Source organism: Ambystoma mexicanum, chromosome 3p (genome assembly GCF_040938575.1).
Source record: "Ambystoma mexicanum isolate Mex_15411 chromosome 3p, UKY_AmexF1_1, whole genome shotgun sequence".
NCBI classification, from domain to species: Eukaryota; Metazoa; Chordata; class Amphibia; order Caudata; family Ambystomatidae; genus Ambystoma; species Ambystoma mexicanum.
Window position 1 is genome coordinate 1258697754 of NC_090925.1, and position 24858 is coordinate 1258722611.

The following is a 24858-nucleotide window of genomic DNA, read 5'->3' on the forward strand; positions in this document are numbered from 1 at the left end:
CTCCCAAGTCCAAGGCAGAGACTGCCCTTAGCCGCCCTTCAGGGTTCTGGCATATGGTACGGACTATCCAGTAATCCAAGGGTGACCAACAAGGTAAATGACCTAATAGGGGAACAGTCTGAATGCTCTCCTAAAATATGCCTACTGGGGATACTTCCAGGGGGGGGAACACACAGAAAGAAAATAGCCACCTTTCTACTACTATTGGCGAAACAACGCCTAGCAAGTGCTTGAAGGACACCCTGCTGGATCAATGGTTACATAATCTGCAGAGCAGGGTAGCAGCAGAGAAATTGATAATACATGAACAAGGGAGGAAAGGGAACGTGAGTGAAATAGAGCTGGACTGGGGGGACACTCCTCAATGTGTTGCGATCCTCTCCTGATGACTTGCCACCATGAAGATAGACAGCAAACTATACGAGGTAACCTCATATAAGCGGGGAGAGGCAGCGGAGCAGAGTCCCCCGTGAAAGCACAAGAAAGGGACCTTGGGACAGACTGCAGATCGCCCGGCTGGGATAAATATGATGCCTGGTGTTTGCAAGGGCTTGAAAAGGGGTGCGGGTATTGGGATGTTGAGCACTGTTTGATTTTTCTTTCTACAAAATGCAAATAAAAACATTGTTTAAATTTAAAAAATCATTCAGTGGCCCGAGTGTGGTCCAGTGAGACATGGCAAAGTGCAGAAGAGAATCAGTATATGGATGATGTAGGACCCTGGGCAAATTCAACCGTTCTGGATTTGGCACTACCCTGCAGTGATGGACTTTATGGGAAACCGAGTTCAAGACAGATAAGGTGACCTGGAATGAGGAGTCTGACCAAGTTAAGGCATTTTTTGCTAGACATCTTTATTTAACAAACAATGCAATCTTATCTGTCCCTAAAACTAGAGGTGGTTTCCCTACCTCAAAAACTAAAATGTGTGCCGATCAGGTAGTCTGTTGTGTCCAAAAGAAAAGGTACTGTCCTAGTAAAAATTCCCTATTCTATCTCTGTCACTTAAAAACAAATTACAAAGCTAACGGAAGAGTTCTTATCACAACCCAGGAGAATGACTCCCTTCTCTTGGGTAGAAGTCTCTTAAAGTTTGCGTTTCACAAAGTTCCACAAATATGACGGTACTAGACGAAGAGCTCTCTTCTCCTAGTTTCCATCTGGTTTTTAACAGGCTTTTCTTGAAATACTGGACTTTTAGATTCTTTATCAATTCCTAAGTTCTCTCCATTGACTTTGTATTCTCTACACTTGAACACTGTCCTTCAACTTGCCCCCAATCAGTATGAGGGAGAGACTCCGCGAGCTTGCCTTGACTCATCAATGTTTTATAAATATTCTTCAAATTACTGCCAACAGGTCGAGGGAGAGGAACCCCAAGTTATTCTTGACTCTTCAGTAACATAGTCTTATGGCACTGCCCAGGGAGTTACCTCACAAAATGATCTACTCTATTCTTTCTTCTTCTGCTCTTCTTCAGCCCGCTTGACTTTGCGGCCTGTTACTGTTGGTGGTCTGGGTGCATGTCGGACCAGACGATCCACCTGTTGAAGGTCATGCAACCACCACAGTTCCTCGTACTTCCCATACAATCACCTACGTGGCTCCACAGTAGGCTAGTGTTGGCGGTCTTAACTTAGTTCTTGGACTGCACTGTCCACCCACCAAAGGTCATACCACCACCACAATGACTCTCAGCTTCAGGGTTATAGGCTCCCAGCCGACTAACGAGGCACTTTCCTGGCATCCCTTGGATCGTTCCCGTTACTCCACACTGCTGCTTCGATACAACCTTCAAATGCCATGTTTCAAACTCAGAGGCTTTTTGGTGGCCTCCTAGTTTGACGACTTCTCCTTCTGGATGTCGCTCCCTTTGTCCGCATTTACTGGTTAGCTTAGCTGGGACTGCCTCAGGGTACCGCCAGTACAATTGATAACAGCTTGTCGAACACTCTTCATGCTTGACAGTAGCGTTCTCGGGTTCTTCTTCATTCCAGTACTTACTATGGCGAGACTTTCTGAAACATTACAGCAACACACAGTCTCAGACTGTAATCATATGTAAGGAAGGGTTGGGTGTTATTACCCGGTGGGGTTGAGAGATAAATGGGCCATGTCCCAGACTTGCGTCTTTGTCCCCAGGAAGGGGGTTCCTCCCTATGAGATTCTCCAACATGTTATCAGCAATAGGGGGACTATTGGTTAGCGGCCTCACCTCCCTAGCCTCATGGAAAGGGGCTCCCCTCTGGGGAGAAGTGATGTCATCTGGAGGATCGTCACAAAACACAAACACACAGATTCTTCTCATCCAGGTGAATCAAAGGGGTCCTCTTGTACCTTGCTTTCCAACGTTAACCAATGGAAGCTCTCTGCTTATTCCAGTGCCCCCTGAATCCCTTTATACAGCTGCAGTAGACTTGCAGATCTTTGTGTGTTTTTCTGTCTTGTGGCTCTCCTCCAAGTGGAGATGGGCATGGCGGTGCTCACAGTTTCTTGAAGGCAGATGTGGGTCTAATGTGTTTGCCTTGGAATTCACTTTCAGGCTTTGACTTTCAGTCTCAGCTTATAGATCAAACACAGCCCCCAGCTGTTCTAGTCCTCAGTCGAATCCTAACGGGTTGCTGCAAGCTTCTTTTCTCCAACACCGCACTCCTGTACAGTCTGGCATCTCTCAGCTCTGGGCATCAGCTCCGTCGGCTCTATTCACAACACTTGTGTGCACCAACACTAGTCTTATTGAAACATTTCTCTGTGGTCTTGGTGCATCCCAGCAGTTTACCTACTAGAAGCCTGATCGATGACTCCAGGCATTGGAAGTGACCATGTCACATCCCACCAGGGTGGGCAGTTGGGACTGTTTGATGTTAACCGTGTCCAAGCATAAAGGTGAGTGGGCGGCTGGTAATGTAAAGTTGGATGATTGAGCTGATGTTATACAAAAACAAGATATTGATTTTTCCCTGGACCTGAGAGACAGAAGATTGGCAAGCTTATTTCAAGTGTCCATGCATCAACACTTAGGAACCATGTCATAAATGTTCAAATCAAAGTGGGCGAAATGCACAATTAAGATGCATTTGAAGTGTGGCATAACAGAGGCAAGGTGGCAGATCCCAGCATCAGGTTATTGCATTATTGGTAAGATAACATGGTTTTCGTCTCTGTAATTTATGGGGTTATCCCTTTGACCCTGGGGACAAAGCAGCAACTGCAAATGCAACAGTTATTTTGAAAGTTTGATTCCATTTATTCGGGAGCGGCTCTTAAATAGGTAAAGTATTTGCAGTATGTGAGGATGCACATGAGTTTATTAAAATGTGCTAAGGATTTGCAGATACTACAGAAGACAGACACTACAAACAATGTGTTGTAAACTCCTGCTATCTCTTAAATCGCATTATAAATGAGTGTAATGTTTGCAATATTTTAAAGACTGGTAGCATGATTTGGGAAGATAATGTAAGGGCTGATTAGAACAGTACATTTTGGCCTGGGGACTTTGGGATGTTGAGATGGATGCACCATGCTTGGCGGCCATTACTTGAGGTACAGTTCAGACTATGTTATTACTCACCGGCCAAGGAATTAAATTAAACGTTTTGGACATTACATTTGGAAAGATCTAGCTCCATACAGTAGCAGGCTATGGTGAGCCCGCTTTTAAAAAAACCTACCCTAGACGAATCTGACCCGTCTAATTTTCGCTCAATCTCTCTGCTTCCTTTTTCAATGAAACTTCTGGAGTTTCTGGTCTCTCCTCTTCTCTCTTCCTTCATTGAGTCTTCTGCTAGTCCTGACCCCTTTAAGTCGGGGTTCCATCCAGGCATGGGTACTGAGAGTGTTTTAGTATCTGTTGTGGATGATCCTACCAGGCTAGCTGATGGTGGTGGCACTGGGGCCTTAATCCTGCTTAACGTGTCAGCAGCGTTTGACACCGTCGATCATGCCATCATCCTTGCTCGCCTGTCTCTAGCAGGCATCTCCCAACCCGTGCTGGACTGGTTTACATCTTTCCTGGCAAATAGGGGTCAAACTCTTGCTTTACCTCCTTTCCATTCTGCTTCCTTTCCCCTGTCTTGCAGAGTTCTTCAGGGTTGGTCCTTGCCCTCCTGATTATTCGGTATCTATATCCAGCCACTGGTTGGTTTTAGCCGGGTTCAGGCGCTACTCCTACGCGGACGACACGCAGATTCTGGTCCGTTTAGGTTGAGTTAAATGGGGACAAAACCAAAGTCCTTGTAGTAGGCGCTGCATCTTCCTCTGGTGATACTGCTCTATGGTCTTCCTCCTTCTGGCCTCCTTCCTTTGGCACTGTCCCTGTGACAGTGGTGAAGAATCTAGGAGTCTATCTCTATTCTTCGCTGTCTATGGCTCCTCAGGTCAGCGCTGTCTGCAAAGCTGGTCACTTTACTTTGAAGGTGATATGGGAAATCCTTCCATTCCTACCAGTTCACCTGCATCCCATAGTCGTGTCTTCTCTGGTCACGAGTCGACTTGACTATTGTATTGCGCTCTACCTGGCACAACCTAAGGGCCTTATTCATCGGCTCCTGCAGAACCTAGAAGCTAGAGTCGCCACACCTACCCCTTATGGCTCCCACATCAGCCCAGTACTTAGAACCCTTCACTGGCTCCCCATGGAGAAGAGGATAATTTTTAAGTCACTAAGCCTGGTTCATCGTGCCTTTTATGGGGCTGGTGCTAGCTTTCTCCAGGAGAAGCTTGTTCCATATGCCCGGACCAGGTCTCTGTGCTCCGAGAGCAACTGCATAATAGTGGTGCCCATATTTCAGTTAAGCCGTGTTGGGTGGCGTGCCTTTTCGGTAGCTTCGAGCAAATTGTGGAATTCCATCCCAGTCAACCTTAGACGTACATCTAATCATCTTTTTCGCCGTCCTCTAAAACCTGGTAATTTTAATTCCTAGTTCGGTTGCCCGTGCGTTACCTGTGTAGTCCCCGTGCCAAGATACCTTTTGGTGAACGTGCGCGTAATAAGTTCAAATAACATAACATATACATTTCTTTTTAGTGCAGAAGGATCATTTTGACATGAGGTTATGTACATATGACTTTATGGTATGTGGAGTTCAATTAGGACTGCATAATTATAACCAGGTTGCGCTGGGAACATGTAACTGGGACAGTACTAAACAGAACACTGTAACTTCCTTTCCACACCTTTACATCACATCACTCATATTTACAACTTAGGCACAAGTGAGGCAAAGTGATTTACTCAGAATGGAAGCGCAGATGTCAGAGATCCAAAATTGCAATGGATCCACTAGATTAATTAGGGCTTTGTTCTCGATCTCAGGGCAGCAGAGCCCTCCCCACCCCCAGGCTCTTATTTTGTCAGGCTTTGCATAACAATACGAATTCTAGATGGGAGTGGCCAGAATGAATAGAGTATATCTGTTTTTTTGGTTGTAATCCCCCTTGTTTAACTGGTCCCTTGTTCTTGTCACCAATTCAGGCTTGCATGAGTATGTTATGTGGTGGAATCAGAGGCGTCGCTGAGGGACGGGGTGCTGAGGGGGCGATAGTCTCGTCCGAGTCCCAACCACGCACGATGCAAAACGAAGAGTGTGTCCACTTTGAAGGGTGACCAGTGCCACCGCCCAACAGTGCAATGCCGATTTATCAGGATGACACCAGATCATTATCAGGCGACAAACTGTTTAAACGGGAAGTGTTTTTGTTTCGATGACACAGATCTGTGCTACCAGTAATTGTTGCATGACCTTACTTTCTCTTCCTAGTCCTTCATTACGAGGCACACACAAGCAGCGTATTAGCCTGTGGGGCACAAGGTAGGAACACCCACACCACATCAAAACGCTGCGACACAAAGCGACATCTGTTTACTCACTAAAGAAACTTGAACACACCCAATTGCATCGCCTGCCAGGCAGAGTGGTAGCAGTGCCCTCTCTGCTCTGCCAGTGCACACGCCGGGAAATGGAAAGGCAAGGGGCTCCACAGGTCTAGCCTTCCAACGGCCAAGTCCTCTGAAATCTGGAGCCAGGGACTAGTGCGCGTCAGAAGTCCTCCCAAAGGTGTCCCGGACCAGGCGACGTCAACATCCCGCCAGTCACTTTGCATTTATAATGGATGAAGGCAAGACTACATGTACCAGCATGGAAAGAATAAAAGCAGGCGGGGTCTTGCCGCCCGTAACATGGGACACCTTGAAAGCTCCGATAGTTCCAGGATCAGTTTGAGACATGGATAGCCCCCATACATGATGCCACTGCATTTTGGAGATGTTTGTCTAATCCAGTTTTTTTTTTATATTGCGCTCTGGGACCCCATTATGCATCCAGGACTCGTGCCCTAAAGGGCACAAAAAGTACGACTGGACAAGCGTCTGCCTTATGCAATGGGGCATGCCTTTAGCAACCCTTCAAACAGCATCTGCATCACACATAACACTCTCCTGCACCCTCGAACCCCAGCAAATGCACAGAAATGCTCCAGATTCTCATGCACTCTATGCATTGCACACCCGGCCCACCCAGCATAGAATCTACCCAGACACCATCTCTCCCTACACCAGTCACTCCATGCACAAAACCCTCACATCCCACCTTCCCTATACTAAAGTATCCCTCCTACAGGCCAACATGCCTCTGCATGAAACTCTTCGGGAGATTCTAGTCCAGACCTTGTTTTAAGTATGCATTCTGGGACTTGTAGTCCCAGATTTCCCAATTACAAACCCAGGATTACAGCTCCCAGAATGCACTAGTAGCTCCTGACTGAAACAGGGCATGTTGACATGTATACTCCCACCCTCTCTATGCATCAAGTAATCACATGCCATAATCCACAGGATCACACAATCGCTATTTATGAGCAAAGGCACTTTCACAAGGCACAGTGCCCTTCACTATCGCCCCTCAATGTGAATAGAGCCCCCCCAGAATTCCCCCCTCCCTAACCTCAGAGCCCTTCCAGTCTATCACAATCATTATACTCAGCACTCCGACACAGCTGCCGCCACATTGCCCTAAACCACTTCCTCTGGCAACAGAGCTCAAATAAACCCCAAAGTACAGGTCATCTAATCTCGCACCCCTCTTCTGCACATTGGAGGAACCTACGTTGCCTCCTCCACCCGCAATCCCAACAGAGATCTATAGCAGAGCAGAGACTGAAGAAGAATGGGGGCAGCGATTTCAAAATGATGTCTGGGGGATCCCTTGACTTTGGCAGCGTAACATATATCCCAAACGTCTGCAACAAAAACACATTGTTGTGGGGATTGTTTAAGGTTTTCAAAGACAACAGGACAGTGGAAAAATTGTGTATTTGGTTTTGGGGACCAAGCAGTTTCAAGTGGTGCCATTTTGTATCACCGATGAAATTATCGGGAATTGGAAGACTTACTGGAAAATGTTCAGATTTTTCTCATATTTCGAAACAGAAACCATGAATGACCACTTAAGAAAAGCCATTAAGCTTTCTTCGTCAGACTCAAGGGGGGTGGGTGGCAGGGGCGGGACATTTCAAGAGGTTGAAAGGCCCAGACACGGACTCTGATTTCTAGTGATGTACAGAGGATCATTAGACACCCACCTTGGGCCAGATAGCCCAAACATGCTATGCAGAACCAGTGAACCAAGTCTACTCTGCGGGGACTGCTTTTAATAGAAAATAAAAGAAGTTATAACTTGGGGGGGCTTAAAGAAGATTGTTTGAATAACACTAAGGGTCACCCCCGCCCCAATCATGTGCATGGCCTGAGGATGATCTCTGAACTAGAACATCGATTCTCTAGCGTCAAAGAAGAGATGATGATGAAAGGAATTCAGGCTTCCAGTTCACTTTCTCCAAACTTCTTATCTGAAGATGTAAGGGGAATTGCAAACCATTACAAAATAGCACTTGCAGCAAAACATTATTTGGCAAAAAAGAAACAGAAAGGTCAATCTTTCTCAATGGATCAAGTGTGTTAGCTTTTAGATCCTCTAATGTTTCCACTGTACAAAAAATGATTCAAATTGCTTTAACTGTGCCAGTGAGCAGTTGCAGCTGTGAGAGAGCTTTCAGTGCTTTACGGAGGCTTCACAATTGGCTCAGATGTACAATGGGGAAATCTAGATTGCAGGACCTTGCTTAACTTTCAGTAGAGAGAAGAGTGCTACAATCGTTTCTAATGATACTAATGTTGATTGTTTTGCCGATTTGCACGCACGACGGCAAGCACTTACCTTTACTAGTTAAAATGGCAAATGAAGTTATTTAAGATTGTGATATTATACAGTTTGTTAAATTATATTTGACACTGTTTGTTTTAATTGGTTTCTATAGGAACCCAATCCAGTATCGATGAAGTTGTCGATAGGGTCTTCAAAGGGGGCCTACCCGCTGTAAGTTTCCCCTTGCATTCCTTCAACACCTTACCCGTCATGGACTGGCATGACCCACAGTCCGCCGTTCTGTGGTCAACGCCAAGACACCACAAACAGACACGATGTGGAGCGGTTATCGACATCTTGGCGCTGCAATCAATATATTTCTTAAACCCAGTCTTTGAGGTTGATGAAGCTGATGATGAGGCAATTTTCACAAGTGTGTTGCAGTTTTGTGAGGAAACCAAAGGCGCGCCGTATCCGAAGTGTAAGCTATCGTGGAAAAACGGAACTAAATAACGGGTGCTAAGTGTGCTATTTATACGTTCGAAGACATCAAACTTGAGACGGAGGAACCTCGAGGCACATCAAGTCAACATCGATGATGTACAGCACCCTCTGCTGGAAAATAAATTCCAAAGCAGCGCACGGTGGAAGGGAAGGTAGCTAAAGATGAGGAATACGTGGAAGGATACAATCCATTCGAAGTAGTGTTATCTTCTCTATGATGGGATATTCAAGAAAGGACTAAAGAATGCATTGATACAAACACATTAACAAGTCCTCCCCATACAACTTGGGCATCTGACCTGGCACCATAACTTATAAACTAATGAAGGGCTGACACCAATCACGGACAGTCTATGTGGTCAACCAGGACCCAGCGCTTATAAGCGATGTGTAGGTAGGAGCTACCCCCTCTGCATACTAACTAGCATCTGGAGTGGAGTCTAAAAGAACTGCTTCCCAAAGCAAAGCACCTGTTCTGAAATGCAATTTTAGTTTTAGCCATGCTTAGGGCATGATGATTGACCAAAATCTCAAGCGGTGTAGCCTTTAGGGAGTTAATATGTATGTTATGATATGTTATGTTAACTTTTAAAGCGCACTTTCACCAGAGGTATCTTGGTGCTAAGAAGGAGAGAGGGAGGAATACCAGTAAAGGCCAAGGCAGAGTTACAATAGCAAGGTATTCACAGATTTTCTAAAGCCTAGATGGTTAGGAATAGCCCTAGCAATATACTTCTTAAACCCAGTCTTTGGGGTTTATGAAGCTGATGATGAGGCCATTTAATAAATAGCTATATAGTTTGTACTTACACCCAACTATCATCAAACACACATAGACTGTCCCTATGGAAGCACACCCTGACCCTGTCAGGGCAGGCTCTACCTAAGTGGCCGGTGGTGTGCCGCCTATCTAATAGGGATGGCAAGAGAACTTTCCCTCATCAACAATTATACAATTTTCTCGATCACTGTCAATTAAAAAACCAGAGCAAGTATGGATTGAGACAGTAAACATTAGATCTTGTCTCTTCTGTGTAGTGTGGAAAGCTGCTTCTACCAGGATTTCCTATCAGTTTATTCACCAACTCGGTAGAGACCTTCTTAACAACAGACCTTGTTCTGGAATATTAAAACAAAGAAACCCAAAAGGTATGGGAGCAGCTAGAGGCCGGCGGCCTGTCTAGGGGAATTTGTTAATCCGACGTGTTCAGTCTGTTATACAGCAACATCATCTTAGTCATGAGAAGACTCATGATCTTTGAGTCGACCGGTTTCAATGACCAATGCATTTGGGGTCATCATCTTCAGGACCTAACTACTTCTGTCATGGGCATCACTCCATCAATGGTCCACAGTTGCGGATCAGGCAGTACCACCGTCCCCTAAAGGGAGACAAAAGGTGAAGAACTGGGCATTATTCCCAGCTGCTTGCCGCTCTCACTGTGGTAGAGTTAGTACTGTGCAGTCATGTGGTTGTTTAAAAAAAAAATAAATCATTAGCATGTACTGGATGTCCTATATCAGACACAGAGGTGAGGGTGGAGGGGGGGGGAAAGAACAGGAGGGAGGAGGGGCTGACAAGGAGGGATTAGCATTCCCAAAGTCCCAAAATGGCCTGGTGGAAGTGGCCACCTCTCAGGTGTTTAGTGGGTTGTCAGGCATGCACATATGTTTGATGGTGCCACCTACCCGCTCTCAAGCGTCTCGTATTGATCTGGGAGGTGGCGGTTATTCAATAAATGAGCCAAACTTACCTCTCTGCTTGATTCGTCTCACTAGTGCTGCTCAGGGAAGAGGGATCTATTCAGTATACTGTGTACATATGGCAGAGCATAGATTCTAAGCAGCTGGTCTGCTTACCTGTCAGAAGACGTGGCGCTGCAGAACAGTCGCTGCTGCAGTCACGGACCGAACGTTTTTCTGCGTTCAATTAGTAGACCTCGTTCTGCGGGGGAAAAAGGGGTGTTCTATCAGAACTCTATCCTATGTCAATGCAGCAAGTCAAAGCGTCTCAGGCGCTGACCGTGCGGTCCGCTTACCCCTGGAGGGGCGTTGCATTGCTCATCAGTCACTGCTATCATAGTGTTCTGGCTGTAAGCTTGCTACCGGCTGTGTATCAGTAAATGAAACATTTCCGTGTACGTCACGGGCGGGGGGGCGTGGTTGCACGCAAGACTGCTCAGATGCTGTGAAATAGGGGTGACCATCTTGGAGCTGTGTTGCTCTACCGTGGCAAGCTTCTAGAGCCCACGTTGATACTTTAACAGAACGTGTACATTGTGTTAACTCTCAAGCACGCACTGCTCAACGTGCAATGCTATGCTACCATAGCCCGCTTTTGTTTCCCAATGAGTCGCATCTTGCTTTAACTGTCTTTTTTTCAATGCTGCATATCAAATGTAGGGTCAATATGGTTGCACATGAAGAAACCAGTGTTTCGTCAAACCAACGCTCATTATCAGACATGTGGATCATGTTCTTCCATAGTTGGTCAATGGAATCTGATAATTTTTAGCGCATACTCGGCGAGATGATCGCTGTATGGCTAGGTCTTTTACCTTATGTATCGTCGTCTGATTGAGTGCTTGAGTGCTAGTGGGGTAATACTGCCAGTTCATGCCACTGCACAGCTTCCTTCAGACCCATATTGTGTGTGTCAAGCCTAAAGATCCAGTGTTGTTCTCTCTGGAGTAGTAGATTGTGAAAAATGCCTCCCCTTCTAGGTTGGTGAATCTTTGCAATGATTGTCCAGTGAAACTCATCTGGACTATGCCCTTCTGCCACAAAGTGAGATACTAGTGGTGCTGTCATTTCCTTTGTCCTAAGGCAGAACTTGTGTTCCATCATCCTTTTTCTCACTGCCCAGTCGTCATCCCAACGTATTTCCAATTACAGGGACATGCGATGAGATAATTGACTCCTGAGCTGTTACAATTTATAAAAGTCTTCTGTATCCATGGGGTCTTCCACCCGATATCTACTTGGGCACGCCGTATGGTTTGCGTGCACATGGAGCATTTCCCGCAGGGTGAATGTCCTGTCGGAGGCTTGCTAGTCCATAGTGTTGGTTGGTTATTATGTACGCCTTTTGTTCAGGTAATGTTTTGACCAATTTGTCCCTCAGGTTTTGCCTGCGTTTCAAGGCAAAGGAGGGCATTCGAAGGGGGGCGCGGCCACGGTAAGCAGACCTACACTCTATTAATGGTGCCGGCGCTTCCATGTTCCCCATGCCCATTGAGTCCTATGGGATTCAAATGGGAACGGGGATTAACATTTACCAGCGTCTGACTTCCCAGAACGCCAGAGGCGTAATCCCCAGGTGCAGTTTTGGCACAAAAACAAATTGGCACCATTAAAAAAACAAATGACAACATGCACTTAAACTAACAAGATTGGGGTTACATTTTAAACATATTTCCCTAGACATTTTGAGATTTCAGAAGGGAAGGGGGTGGATCCAGGGTTAAAATGGGGGAGCCTAGGTTGAAATCACTCAGGAACCACCAACCTTCCAGAAGAAATTGGTGTCCCTCAACATACTCATGTTGCCACCTGAAATCACCAAAATATACAGACTGGGCTTTCCCCATAGAATAAGGGCACATTACTCTATGCTTGTAATGTAATGTGCCCCCAAGAACCATGCGTTCCCACAGTTCTGAGCTGGTTATTAAAGCACATGTCTGCAGGTCAAAGAAGTACCACAGGGAGGCACAGCAAAGGGGGAAACCATGCTCCTACTCTGTGAGGAGTCTCAGTGTCAGTGCCTACCCACAGTGTACACTGGGCCTTGTCCCTCTCAGTCCAGTGCATAAACCAAAACACCAGCAAAGCAATGAAAAGAGCCGGTGAGTCTGTGCAGTGAAGGTACATAGCCTGCCTGGAGCTGCCTGAAATCTGGGGTGCAGTACAGAGCCGCAGCGTGCCCCTTACCTGGGAGTGATGGAGGCGCTTGAAGAAGAAGGAAGGTAACTTTGTGGAGTATCCATGACAAGCGATCACACCTCTGCATTTTGGGGAACCATCCAGCGGAATCAGCAATTTCCTGTCACTGCAAAAGCAGACACATATTTCCTTCCAGCAACATGAGGAACCCTAGAATTTACAAGAGGTAACGAGAAAAGATTGTATGAAAAATGTGAAATGGCCCATACGTGTAAATGTCTAATGCAACAAGACTGCATATACCAGCGGGCGTCCATGATGCCAACATCTGTTAGAATCTGATAATGAACCCAATCACCAGGATGGAATTCCAAATAATGTATCTCACGGTCCAGGGATTTGCATATAAGACAAGTGATTAAAACATGGAAATAGAGTCAACGCTGCAATTGGATCAATTCATCATTACATTATTTAATATTTTCAACTGGTGCGTGTATCAATCCAGATATCACGTTTAAATTCATCCCAACACAAAACTGAATGCAGTCAGTTCTTTACTCAAACTGAAAATTATTTATTCAAACACAGCAAGAAAGGCACATAATGCAAACATATATTTAAAGCTTTGTTATTACACCGCAAAAACCAAAGGGTCATTCTTTCAAGAACAAAAGCAACATTTTTTAAAAAAAAGGTATGAATTAGTGAAAGAAAAGTGAAGAAGCAGGACAAGAAGTCCTGGAGTTATGCTAGAAAAGAGAATGCAATCAGCAAAGTTATTATGAATAGAAAAAGACACCAAAATCTCAATGAAGAGGGAAAAACAAGATATATATTTCGATCATCTAATTTTTTCTTCAGTATGATGAGGGATGCAGTTAGTAACGTATAATGCTGATAAAGGGGGCAAACAAAAAACACAGTTTCAATCGTCAGATTTGAGCTTTAGGAAGTACAGCTAGTCACATCTAAAGGATGTACTGCAAAACACAATATTCAATTGTCAAATTTAGTCTAAAACTGTACAAGATATTTCTAAACATGGGACATGGTGATTCGATATCCCTATGCAGGTACAAGATATTTCTAAACTTGAGACATGCTAATTCGATGTCCCAGTGCAGGTCTATCTGCCAAGTGATGCCAAGTCACCATTCACAGTTCTCTACCTCTTTCATCATGTGCCATTCTGCTATCACTTTTGTTTCAGTTGGGCATTGTGCCCTGTGTTGCAGAGATCAACAACACACAGACTTTCACAATCTGGAGAGTAATGTACTTGTTCTGGAGTCATTTTTATTTTTAAATCAGTTTATTAAAGCAGTTCAAATGCAAACAAACAACACTATTCACAGAGATTCAATACCTCCAGGTCAGCACTCTTAATGCGCCCCACATCCTACATCTTATTTATTTATTATTTATTTATTTAATTTGTATAGCACGCACAAGCCCTCAGGCATCAGGGCGCTGTGGATGACTGCTTACATGAGGCCATTCGCACAATAAGCGGTTACAGTGTTACATTGTTGCAGTAGTTACATTGTTGAATATAGTCATAGAAGTATATACAGTGCATTCAAGTGAACATACATATTGCTACAAAGGTCCGGAAGTTGTGGGATGCCAGAGTCCGGAGGGTTAACTGAAGAGCCAGGCTTTAAGGCCTTTTCGGAAAGCCCAGTAGGAGCTTTCTGATCTGAGATTGAGTGGGAGGGAGGTCCAAGGCTTAACTGCAATAACTGGGATATGGTAATTAATGTGGTAATTGAAGTGGTAATTAACCTTTTAGAAAAGTAACATTTAAAAAAAGCCCAAACATCTTTCACTCCACTCCGTCGGTGGGCAGTGATAAAATTGCGTCAAAAATGTCACTTGAACCAAAAATCGCGGCAAAAATGCTGTGGCTTTACCCATTAAACGTGTACCTCATTACACCATTTAAGGGGAGCGGAGGTTGCGGGGGGTGTCCCCCGCATCCTTTACATGGATTACGGCGGCAAAACCACAGCCTTTTTGCCGCATTATTTTGTGTTCACAGCCATTTTTGCCGCGATTTTAACACATGGAACCACTCCGTCATGCAGAGCCCAAATGACGCCAATGGAAAAAAGGGAAAGTGAGAAGAAGGGGGGCAAGAGAAAACCTGGCTATGAGCCAGCACACACAGAGACATGGACACAGTTTTTCATCATCCCCATCTACAAACAAGGCGACAAGGCTGACCCAAAAAACTTCAGGCTGATTGCTCTTTTGGATTCAACAAGGGAAATCTTTGCGACTTTGTAGTTGAAGGAACTAAGAGGAAAAACGGCTGCACTAAACTTGACATCTCCCTATCAAGTAGTTTTTCGCTCAGTTATGTGGACATCGCTAAATGCTTTCACCCTGTCCCACCTACTGGCAAACATATAAAGAGGTGGGGTAGGAACTGTCTACATGGCCTCTATAGACATATCGAACGTGTTCGACAATGTAAGTAGAGGAAGGCTGTGGGCCAAACTACTGGCATGGAACATCCCGGTGCATCTTGTCCAGCTCCTGGCATTGCTCCACACAAATACGACATTGAGGGTCAGGCTGAATGGGGAGGGTGCCGTGACAGACTTGATTTCTACTTTTGTGGGTTTGCGATAGGTGTGTGTGGTTACGTCAACCTTATTTAACATTTATGTGGCGGACATGCACAAAATCTGGGAGGCAGGCACAACTAATCCTGTAAAACTGGGTACAGTAATGCTTGATTGGATCGCCTTTGCAGATGACATAGTACTATTCGACCTTACTCCCATGGGTCTGCAAACGAAAGGTGAGCCTTTTCTTTAATTATGCGGTGGAGAACCATCTTAAAATCAATGGACAGAAGTCCAAAGTAATGGTCTTCACGACAAAAAAGAGCCCAGAAACCTTTAATTGGAGAGTTGGGGAAAACCCCTTGATGAGAGTTCAAACGTTGACATATTTGGGCTACGAGGTTTCCAATAATAGCACTAAAGATGGTTGGAAACTGTCCCTAAAAAAGAAATTTGCCCCACTGCTAATTCAAATGAAGCAAAATTATTTGCAGCTGTGTCGCATTTCCCCAAGACATTCTACTTGCTCAAGGTGGAACCGACACTGCTGTATGGCCTGGACATGATTGAGCTGGGCCCCTATCTTAACTCCATGCAGGGCCTGTTCTGGAAAGGAACCCTTGGTTTGGCAAACTCACTTCCAAATGCCATCATAAGACATGAGTTTGGCAGATTTCCCTAGCAGTGAGAACCCTGTGGAGGAACATGGCCGAGTTTGCCAAGCTTCTGAATCCGCCGCCAGACTCGTTGTATCAGAGTTGGGGGACAAATCAAATACGGGACTCAGGCTTTACCAACTCCAGGTTTAAACAGCGGATGTCGAACATTGTGCAATTTATTGGCTCCTCTACGGAAGACCTCGCAATCAATATGTCTCTAAACAAAAGAAAGCTCTTTATGTATGATTGGGCGGAAACTGCAGATAAATTGGGCTTGCATACACTTGATGGTGAATACACAAAATTCAACACCAAAAGGGAAGAAATCTCTAAATACATCTCCATCTTTCCATACCCAATATTACGATACATATATCTGCATTTTCGCCTTAACCAGCTACCAACGGTGGAACGTATAAGTAAATGGGATCACACTTGGGAGACTCTAGTTGTAGATTTTGTGGGCATTGCGGTGACGAGGAAAGCTTAAAACATCTGATGACGGTTTGATCAGCCCTGGGTGGGGACAGAACTTGCTTATTGGGCACTGCTGTATCGACAGAACCCCATTGGATACGATTAATGTGGGGCTCACAGCAAAGCTTGATTATATGTCTATGTCATTTTTTGCAAATTATTTTGAAGAAAATGGAAAGCTTTAACAATGGCCTGCTTAGATGCTTAACAAGTTCTCTTTCTTCTACATGTTTTTATTTGATTTTTCTATTTTTATGTATGAATGTAATGCAAGTGTAATGTATATGTGAAACGTTTTTACTTTTGTATTAACTATACCACAGTAAAAAAAATAAAAATAAACCCAACCCCCCATCTACATTTTGCAGTAGAATGTGGCAAAAAATGTACTAGCAAATCGTCTTCGAGCAAACTGGCTTGTAAGCAAACGGGGTAATACCACAAACTTCAAGCCAATGTATTAATTCATAATATTACAAATTCTTCATGTTCAAAAACTTCACTTCTAGTGTAATTCTCTCAAAAGGCATTTTTCGAAGGTTACCCGGGAAGAGGGAGCAATGTCTTCCTGATGACGGATCGTGGACCGCAAAACACACTTTGAGGCTAGTGTTGACCGGACCTCCACAATAAGAATTACATTATTAGTGAAGATGAAATTTATGAACATGAAGAATTTTTAATATTACTAATGCATACATTGGAATAAATTACAAATTGAATGGAGGTGTACTCGGTCTGTGGATAGTGAGTCTATTCATATTCACCTCTTTAAATATGTGATTGACAATGGTGCCCCGTGCTTACAACTTGGGAATGCTGGAAAGAAGAAACCTGTTGCTAGAAATTATAATACGAAAAGTGGTGCCCTTGTGAGACGAATCGTATACTATGTCACCAACAGTACACAGGAGCACTTTCCAAAACATGGTTATGGTTCTGTGTCCAAAGAAAAAACAGAAGAACTTCTTGGGAAGACGCAGCATGACGAGTTATTTGTACAGTGGCATGATGTTGAATAGTCCATGGTGTCAGCCCAAGTCATGATCTGTTTAATAAGTGCATAACAACATGATCACTGCTTAGGTCCTTGCAGAAGGCATCAATCACTTTGATTTTTTTTTACAACTATGGGAGATTCCAGGGACTTTATTTATGCAGCAATTAGGTTAGCCCTGGTACACAACACTCCATACACCTGCACTCACAGAAAGACAGGAGTTACGCCAATCAAGATAGGCACTCGGATTGAAAAATGACAGGAAAAGGAGGACCACGCATAATCAGTCCACTACCATTCCCAACCAGGTAATGCCAGCATTTGATCTCTCGAAAAGTTAGATGTTGAGTCCCATGCAGAATTAACTAACGACACTCCACCATACTCTTGCCTTCCACAGCCAGGAGTCCCATGTACCGACACTTATACTATACGTGCTAAGCAGGCGATTTGAAAATGCCTTAGAAGAGTAGCTTGCATTCTCCCCTCGCTCCCCCACTGCACAGAGCCCAGCAGAAGGAGCAGGAAGGCCGATAAGGTCAGTGGTACCATGAGGACACACAATAGGCCCTCATTTTTAAACCCTTCTAGAGCCAGGACACCTGGTAATTATTTAATAAAAATAACAAGCACGACAGCCTGTAGGTCATACACATGAATTTAGTTTTCCTTTCACCACAGGGCCAACCAATCCAAGGCCCAGAAGAAGGCGCTGACATCATCAGCCGATACATCTATGGTCTAGGAAAAACTAAACACCTTTAACATCCAACCATGTTCCATACTATTAACAGTGACGTCGACCAGGATTGGTCACGATATGCTCTTGATACGATGAATAATGAATTGACAAAATGAACAATTAATTATTACTGGCTTTGTTACTCGGAATTGTCTTTAATGTTTTCCGCTAATGTTATTTTACACTATGGTTATGCACAAATGTTGATTTACCCACTGTATTATATCTCCGAAAGAGAGCACCCCAAGCAATTCCTACAGAGATGCTAAACATATTTATCTAAAAAGAAGGACCAAATGAAAATTGCCAAAATAAGGACCATAAATTGTTATGTACTCCTTGACAAAAAAGCAGATTGTTGATCTATGAAGGTAACCTGTGCTTTAGACTTAATGAAGAAAAGTTATTCATACATAGTCATACATTTGAGTGAGTATAAAATCACAAACAAAGAAAATATAACAACCAATTAAATAAAATGGAATATTGTTGTGTATGTATATTACAGTCCAACCAATTTGTCAATCATTCATTTTTCCATAAGGTATTACAAAATAGACAGAGATTAAGGGTAGGAAAAGGGGAGGATTTGATAGGGTCGGAGAAAGGGAAAAAGAGTGATTCATCAATACCTTCATTGGCTGCTTGCATGTTATTACAAAATAAGTAAACTGATATAATAGTCATTGCACACCTATGTGTGTAGGGTAAGTGAAGTACTTCTTACCATGGTCATTGTTCATTCAAATTATTCACGTACTGTTCGCTAGTCATGGGTCAGATCCCTATGTCAATAGAAGAAAGACATAAAGGTATCTGTCTTAAAAGTGCGTTTAACATTGCACCCAAAAGTTAATCTATTTCGGAATCATCTATTTAAGTACACATACAATCCCTCCTTGTAAATGCTAATCCACATCCCTTTGTGCTCGTCTAGAGCTGTTTATTTAGTTAGAAATGTTCTCCACATGCATCTTACATAATATTCACAAGGTTACCAGACATTTCGTCGAAAACAAATGGTCGACAGGACATTTGGTCGAAACCATTTGGTCGAAAACCAAATGGTTGATTTTTTTTTTTTGGGGGGGTCCCCCCCGAACCCCTTTTTTTTCCTAAAAAACCTTTTTTTTCCCTAAACTAAAACCTAAAAAATATATATAAATAAAATAAAAATTCGACCATTTGGTTTTCGACCAAATTCTGTTGACGAAATGTCTTTCGACGAAATGTCCGGACACCTATTCACTAATGTTCCCCATGTTACCAAAACGAAAGCGGATTTCAACATATTAAATTAATGGTAGTTTCTGATGACATTGTTACCGTTCGATTTTCCCGTTCCCTAGATTCCTATCATTGAATTGTGCAATACGATTACTTATGGGATATGATTCCTACTCAGTCTTTACAGTAAAGTAAACTGCTGTGCTTCTCACCTTGTATGCTTTCATTGTCTTGCGCATCCAGTGCTTTAAATACCTCTAAATGAACAGACTTATAACCATGCAGAATTGATGCATGTTGAACTTACCAAGGCAGGATACCCTATATAATATATCAATAAGGGAACACGTTTGGAATCTTTCTGAATAAGGCAATTCTGGATGCAGCTGACCGAGGAACTCTGGTTTATGTGGATGATAAACTGATTAAGAATGAGGACATAAAAGGCCATTTCAATGAAATAATACATGTTCTCAGTCAATTACAAAAGACAAAAATATCATTACAAAAGGCACAGTGGTGCAGACAAAGGGTACATTTCTAGGGCCATGAAATCACAGAGCAGGGATTGAACCCATAGAAGAAAAAGGTAGGAGCTATTCAAAGATTGAAGGATACCACCAATTTAAAGGGGCTAAAAAGTTTATTGGGGATGACAAGTTACAATAGAAAATGTATTGAAGATTATGCAGAAATTACATAACCATTGACTAAGCTACCGAGACAAGGGGCCTCATTACGACCCTGGCGTTAAGGGTTTAACGGCGCCATAAAAGGTTTCGGCGCCGTTAAACCCTTAACACCTGATTACGAGGTCCCTTTGCGGGACCCGACTTTAACGGCTGGTTTTTCCAGCCCTATGGGGCAAAAATGGGAATGGGGAAGGGCCATGGCGGCATGGGGAATTACCGCCCCGCCAACCTCGGAATGGGGTGGTAATTTCCCATTCCGCCATGGCAGACTCCGGCATGAACCATGGTGCTAATAGCAACATGGTCCTCCGCCTGGGTCGTATTGAGGCCCAAGGTGTGCCCTGGAAATAAGGACAGGAACAGCATGAGGTGGTGGCTAAATTAAAAGATTGTTTGGGGATGGCCCCATGTTTGGCTTATCCAAAGAAGAATCAAGATTTGTTTATTGAGATAGCATTTACATACCTATGCATTTGAGCGGCTTTGGATCAGAAGCACGACTCCAATAACAAGACCAATGCATATGCATTGTCACAAGTTTAATGAATGTGAACATGCTCTATTGACAACTGTTTGGGCATTACAACATTTCCGCCCCATTATTCAAGGAGAGCTGGTAATTATTGACACTGTACATCAACCTCTACAATTTTTACAAAGTAAAAGGATCAGGCCAGGAAACTTAGCCCAATCAAGAATTACCTCATGGACATTGGCATTCGAAGGATTTCAGAAAAGATATGGCAGAATAAAGAGCCCGGTGGCCCAGGGGTTTACAGAATTACATGATTGCGCAATCGTAGGAACCACAGAAATGATAGAATGAGCAAACTGATTTGGTTGAATTCACCACACAAAGCCTTTGATGATGAAAAACGTAAAAACCTACCAACCATATAAGTGGATGGTTGTGCATATCATGTGAGTAATGACCTTGAAAAGGAGTTAGTGTCAGGAATCGTAAATGTATGGGTCAGGAACAGGGTCAGACTGGGACAAGAAATAGGCCTGCTCACCCAAAAAAAAGTGGCCGACCCCTCGCCTCAAAAAAGTGGCCCACCCATCGCCACACAACCCTTGACCTCTGATGACATCACCAGAAGTGATGTAATTTGACCCCACCCCAAAGTGACATCCTGAGAAGTGATGAAACACGACCTTTCACCCCTTGACAAAACAGAAGTGGCATCAAATAGCATTGTGCCTAAGTACACTAAATTACTGTGAATCCAAGCAGAAGTCCAAGGCCAAATAATATGTTATTGTATAGCACTTACGCTTAAGCTCTTTTTTATAGAATAAATATGTATACAATATCAGCCAACCTGTGTTGGTGCTCATTTATCGAAATAAGAAGGATGAAAAAAGAAAAAAATATATATGTTTTTTTTTTCTTCCATACCAGCCCAGGCATGGCCAGAAACCAGCCCCCGCTACCCATGGACGGGCCGAAAGGCCGAAGGGGCCAATCCGACCCTGGTCAGAAATGATCATATTCCATCACTGAGTATGCGGATAGGGCTCAGGAGTAGTCAGGTAGCAGAGTTGGCTGCAATCTATAGGGCAATATCCACAGCAGTAGAAAATAAGTTCAAAGAGATAGTGATTGTCACAGACTTGGACCTTGTGGAATATCTGCCGGGGTGGAAAATGAGATGGATGGTCACTTGCACTAAAAATCCCCTCAAGAATGGCAAGCTAATTCAGTCCACTGATAATCTTGTTTCAGAAAATGAGACGGCGATCTACTGGAGAAAGGTAAGGGGATATTCTAAAATACTAGGAGACTATGAGGAAGAGAATGATAAGGCTGATCAATTAGCCGAACTTGGGGCAGTAAAGGGAGAGCTATTTCCCATTGGACATTTGCACAGTGAGATACAGGTAGACATGGTGACATGTTCCATATCTCAAGGGGTAGACAACCAATCAGTAGTTCAATGGAGATTTGACACACCTGGCCAGCATTTAACTAAGGCACAAAAGGAAGACCCAATCAAAGGTATATTTTATAATCATATTTTTTATGCAGAGAATAATCCCATTATAGAGGAGGACTGCAAGGGCAGAGAGGAATTGAGGGGGTTGATGAAGAGTAGAAAACAGTTTTAGTTACAGGATGGATTGTTGGTCTGAAATTCCATTTCAGGTTATGTTCAGTGGGTGGTCCGCATTTCATTTCGGGGACTTTAAATCATTGGGAGTCTATATTAACTCCACATTGTCCATGAAAGATCTAGTGAATTTGTGACTTCTTCCTCAGCATATTATCTGAGGTTGTTGTGCCGGATTCAGCCTTACATATCAGAAAGTAACACTGCCATCTTGGCTCGTGTAATTGTGGGAGCAAGATTGGATTATTGTGGTAGCCAGCTTGTAGGGACCTCCCAGAAGAATCTCACAAATTAAAAGGTAGTGCAGAACAACGAAGTGAGGACAGTGGCTTGCTTAAAGCAATGGGATCATGTTAAAACAGCCAGAAGGACTCTGCACTGGCTGCCAGTGAGGGAGAGACTAAAGTTTAGGCTACTCACCATCACACACCGTCCTATGCCACCTGGATGGGGGAAAAGCACTCCTCGAAATCCTTCTGTCATCCTCCCTTGTGCCCCTGAGAAGTGTCCTACACGCTGCGGGTCAACGCAGATACTACCACATCACCCTGACCCTCATCGACCTTCACTGGCTCCCACTGAGAGCACGGATCACCTTCAAGTCTTGCTGCATTATCTATAAGGCAGCCGCCCTCAAGTCACCCAGCAACCTTGCAGAGAAGCTCTGCTTCTCCAACAGACATCACACCACCAGAAGCCAGGACACGTGCAGACCTGAAACTGCCACTGCAAAAAGGAAAGGACCTGAAAACTAGCCTTCTCTGTCTATGCCCCAAGACTTTGGAATCTCCTACCTATCAGACTCGCCCCCACGTTCCTACAATTCAGAAAAGAATTCAAGACCCACCTCTTCAAGGAGTCTCTCCTCCTCAACACCTAGGCCATCATATCGCCCATAGCGCCAACTGACTCGCTAGATGACGCCTGCTCCTCTCCCCCCACCACCCGCTACAGCTGTAACCCTCCTATGTGTCCTGCTGTATCCCACCCCTGCTGTATATCTCTTCTGTTGTTAACTCTGAAAAGCGCTCTGTTATGCATCTGTATGTTGTATAAAGCGCTCTGTTGCTTCTCGAAGCTAGGTCTGTGCTCAATAAATACCATAAGAATAATAATAAATAATAATAATAATAATACATTGTTAAACATTTTTTAGTTATAATGTGGATCACAACCTGGACACAATCCACACCAGCAGATGGACAAGTTGTGCTCGAGTGGGGCCAGCATTAGGCATTGTAATGGAAGATGCACCCGGATTCACTTTAGGGAACAGATGGTTGTTACATCAAAATATTTATACTAGCGTGGATCCAAACATGATTTTAGACAGACATTTTAATTTTACCGAGATTAAATCCATTCAAGTGAAACAGTGGGTTCAGATACGTAGGGAAGGAGCAGTAAAAGAGATATTGACTCACTTGGGAAAGATATTTATAAATAAATCAAGTGCCAAGAGATTTCTGATAGTGGCAATTGTCATAATAATCAGGGCCATTGTGGGGACAAATGTGCTAGATGACAAGGCCCAAGAGCTAGACCAAGATTTAAGGATGACACAGCAAAGATTAGACAAGATTAAAATAGAACAGAAGGAATTGGTTCAGTATGTGAATCAAACTATTGTAACTCTGAATGATCAGTTAACGCTGATAGAGCCTAGTGTAAATGCAATGGTCGTGCAGGATGTGCTATTGCAGGATATCATGAATTTTGTGAATCCGAAGTGGTTTTAACAACATTCTTAAGAGAAATTCAAGGCGGTATATCTCAGTTGATACAGGGTCACATTCCTTTTTATTTTGTATCATCTGACAAATGATGGCAGGGATAACACAGCAGGAAATGGAACCAATACAAGAAATAAATCGCATTTGAGATTTGAAGTGTGCTTCCCCTGTACATAGATATCAGGTTTGGATAGGCAGGAGCTAAAGGCAGCTTCTGGGTATCCAGCATTAATGCGTGAACAAGGAGCTAGTACATAGCGTTCCACAAATATAACTTTCACATAAGTTGCAAAACTACCTTTCTGTTCATCATTTATGAGTCTTTATTTTTTAAATGTCTTTTAGATGTTTCCTAGTGTTTATTCATAGAGTGTCCAAAATTACATTGTTAAATTCACATAGGTGTGTGTAGCACCTGATAGCTGCTGATGTCAAGCTAACCAGGCACTTCTAGGCTACAAGCAGGAGCTAAATAGCTCCCAGCTCCCCTCAGTTTCACACCTTGAGATATAAAGCGAATGGAGATTGCGTTTTTATTGAGCATTCCATATATCACCCCAGAATTGATATATTATACCAAATTTGTACATAATGCAGGTTTCTGGCAAAATGATAAATACATCAAAATTGTGACTCCTGTTTGCAAACTGCTGGACCCCTGAGCTATAGCCTCATTTTGAAGGGGGAGGCGACCCAGGCGGCATATACAAACTTGGTGGAGTAGGCTATCATGGCTGGCTTTGTGGGCACTCACCTGAGTGGGCTTTAATGACCGCTGGCTAACTTGCATCTGCGTGAGACACTGGTGTGCGTCCTGCTCAGTGTCCGGCGGGCGCCGCTCCTGCACCTCCAACCTGTGCCAAATGCTGGAACTGTGCCTTGCACAATATCTCAATAGCCCTGTCAATCTGCAGCGTAATCCTCCCACCATCATGACTAAATGCAGTGGCAACCAGAAAAAAAAGAGCAGCCTCAAGTTTGAACTACTGCACTGCCACATTGACCCAGACGGCTGGTATGGTATTCTACACTGCAAACTGTTGAACAAAGAAACAGCACCAGCTAAGTCGTATGAGCCTAATTTGGACGACGCAGATTTTCACAC

General features: G+C 43.7%; 1 protein-coding gene across 4 annotated transcripts in view; it reads right to left on the minus strand.

Annotated features, from left to right (window-relative positions):
* Nucleotides 1-24858, minus strand: part of LOC138581426 (butyrophilin subfamily 1 member A1-like) — a 366089-nt gene that overhangs the window by 274152 nt on the left and 67079 nt on the right. For 2 of the 4 annotated variants that reach the window (XM_069652748.1, XM_069652745.1), the window contains exon 2: nucleotides 12582-12743. In XM_069652748.1, coding sequence (XP_069508849.1) covers nucleotides 12582-12660 — 79 coding nt within the window. In that variant the 5' untranslated portion in view covers nucleotides 12661-12743. Of the gene's footprint in view, nucleotides 1-10508; nucleotides 10594-12581; nucleotides 12744-18714; nucleotides 18773-24858 lie in introns of all 4 variants that reach the window. The other 2 variants (XM_069652747.1, XM_069652746.1) reach the window with 2 other exon arrangements.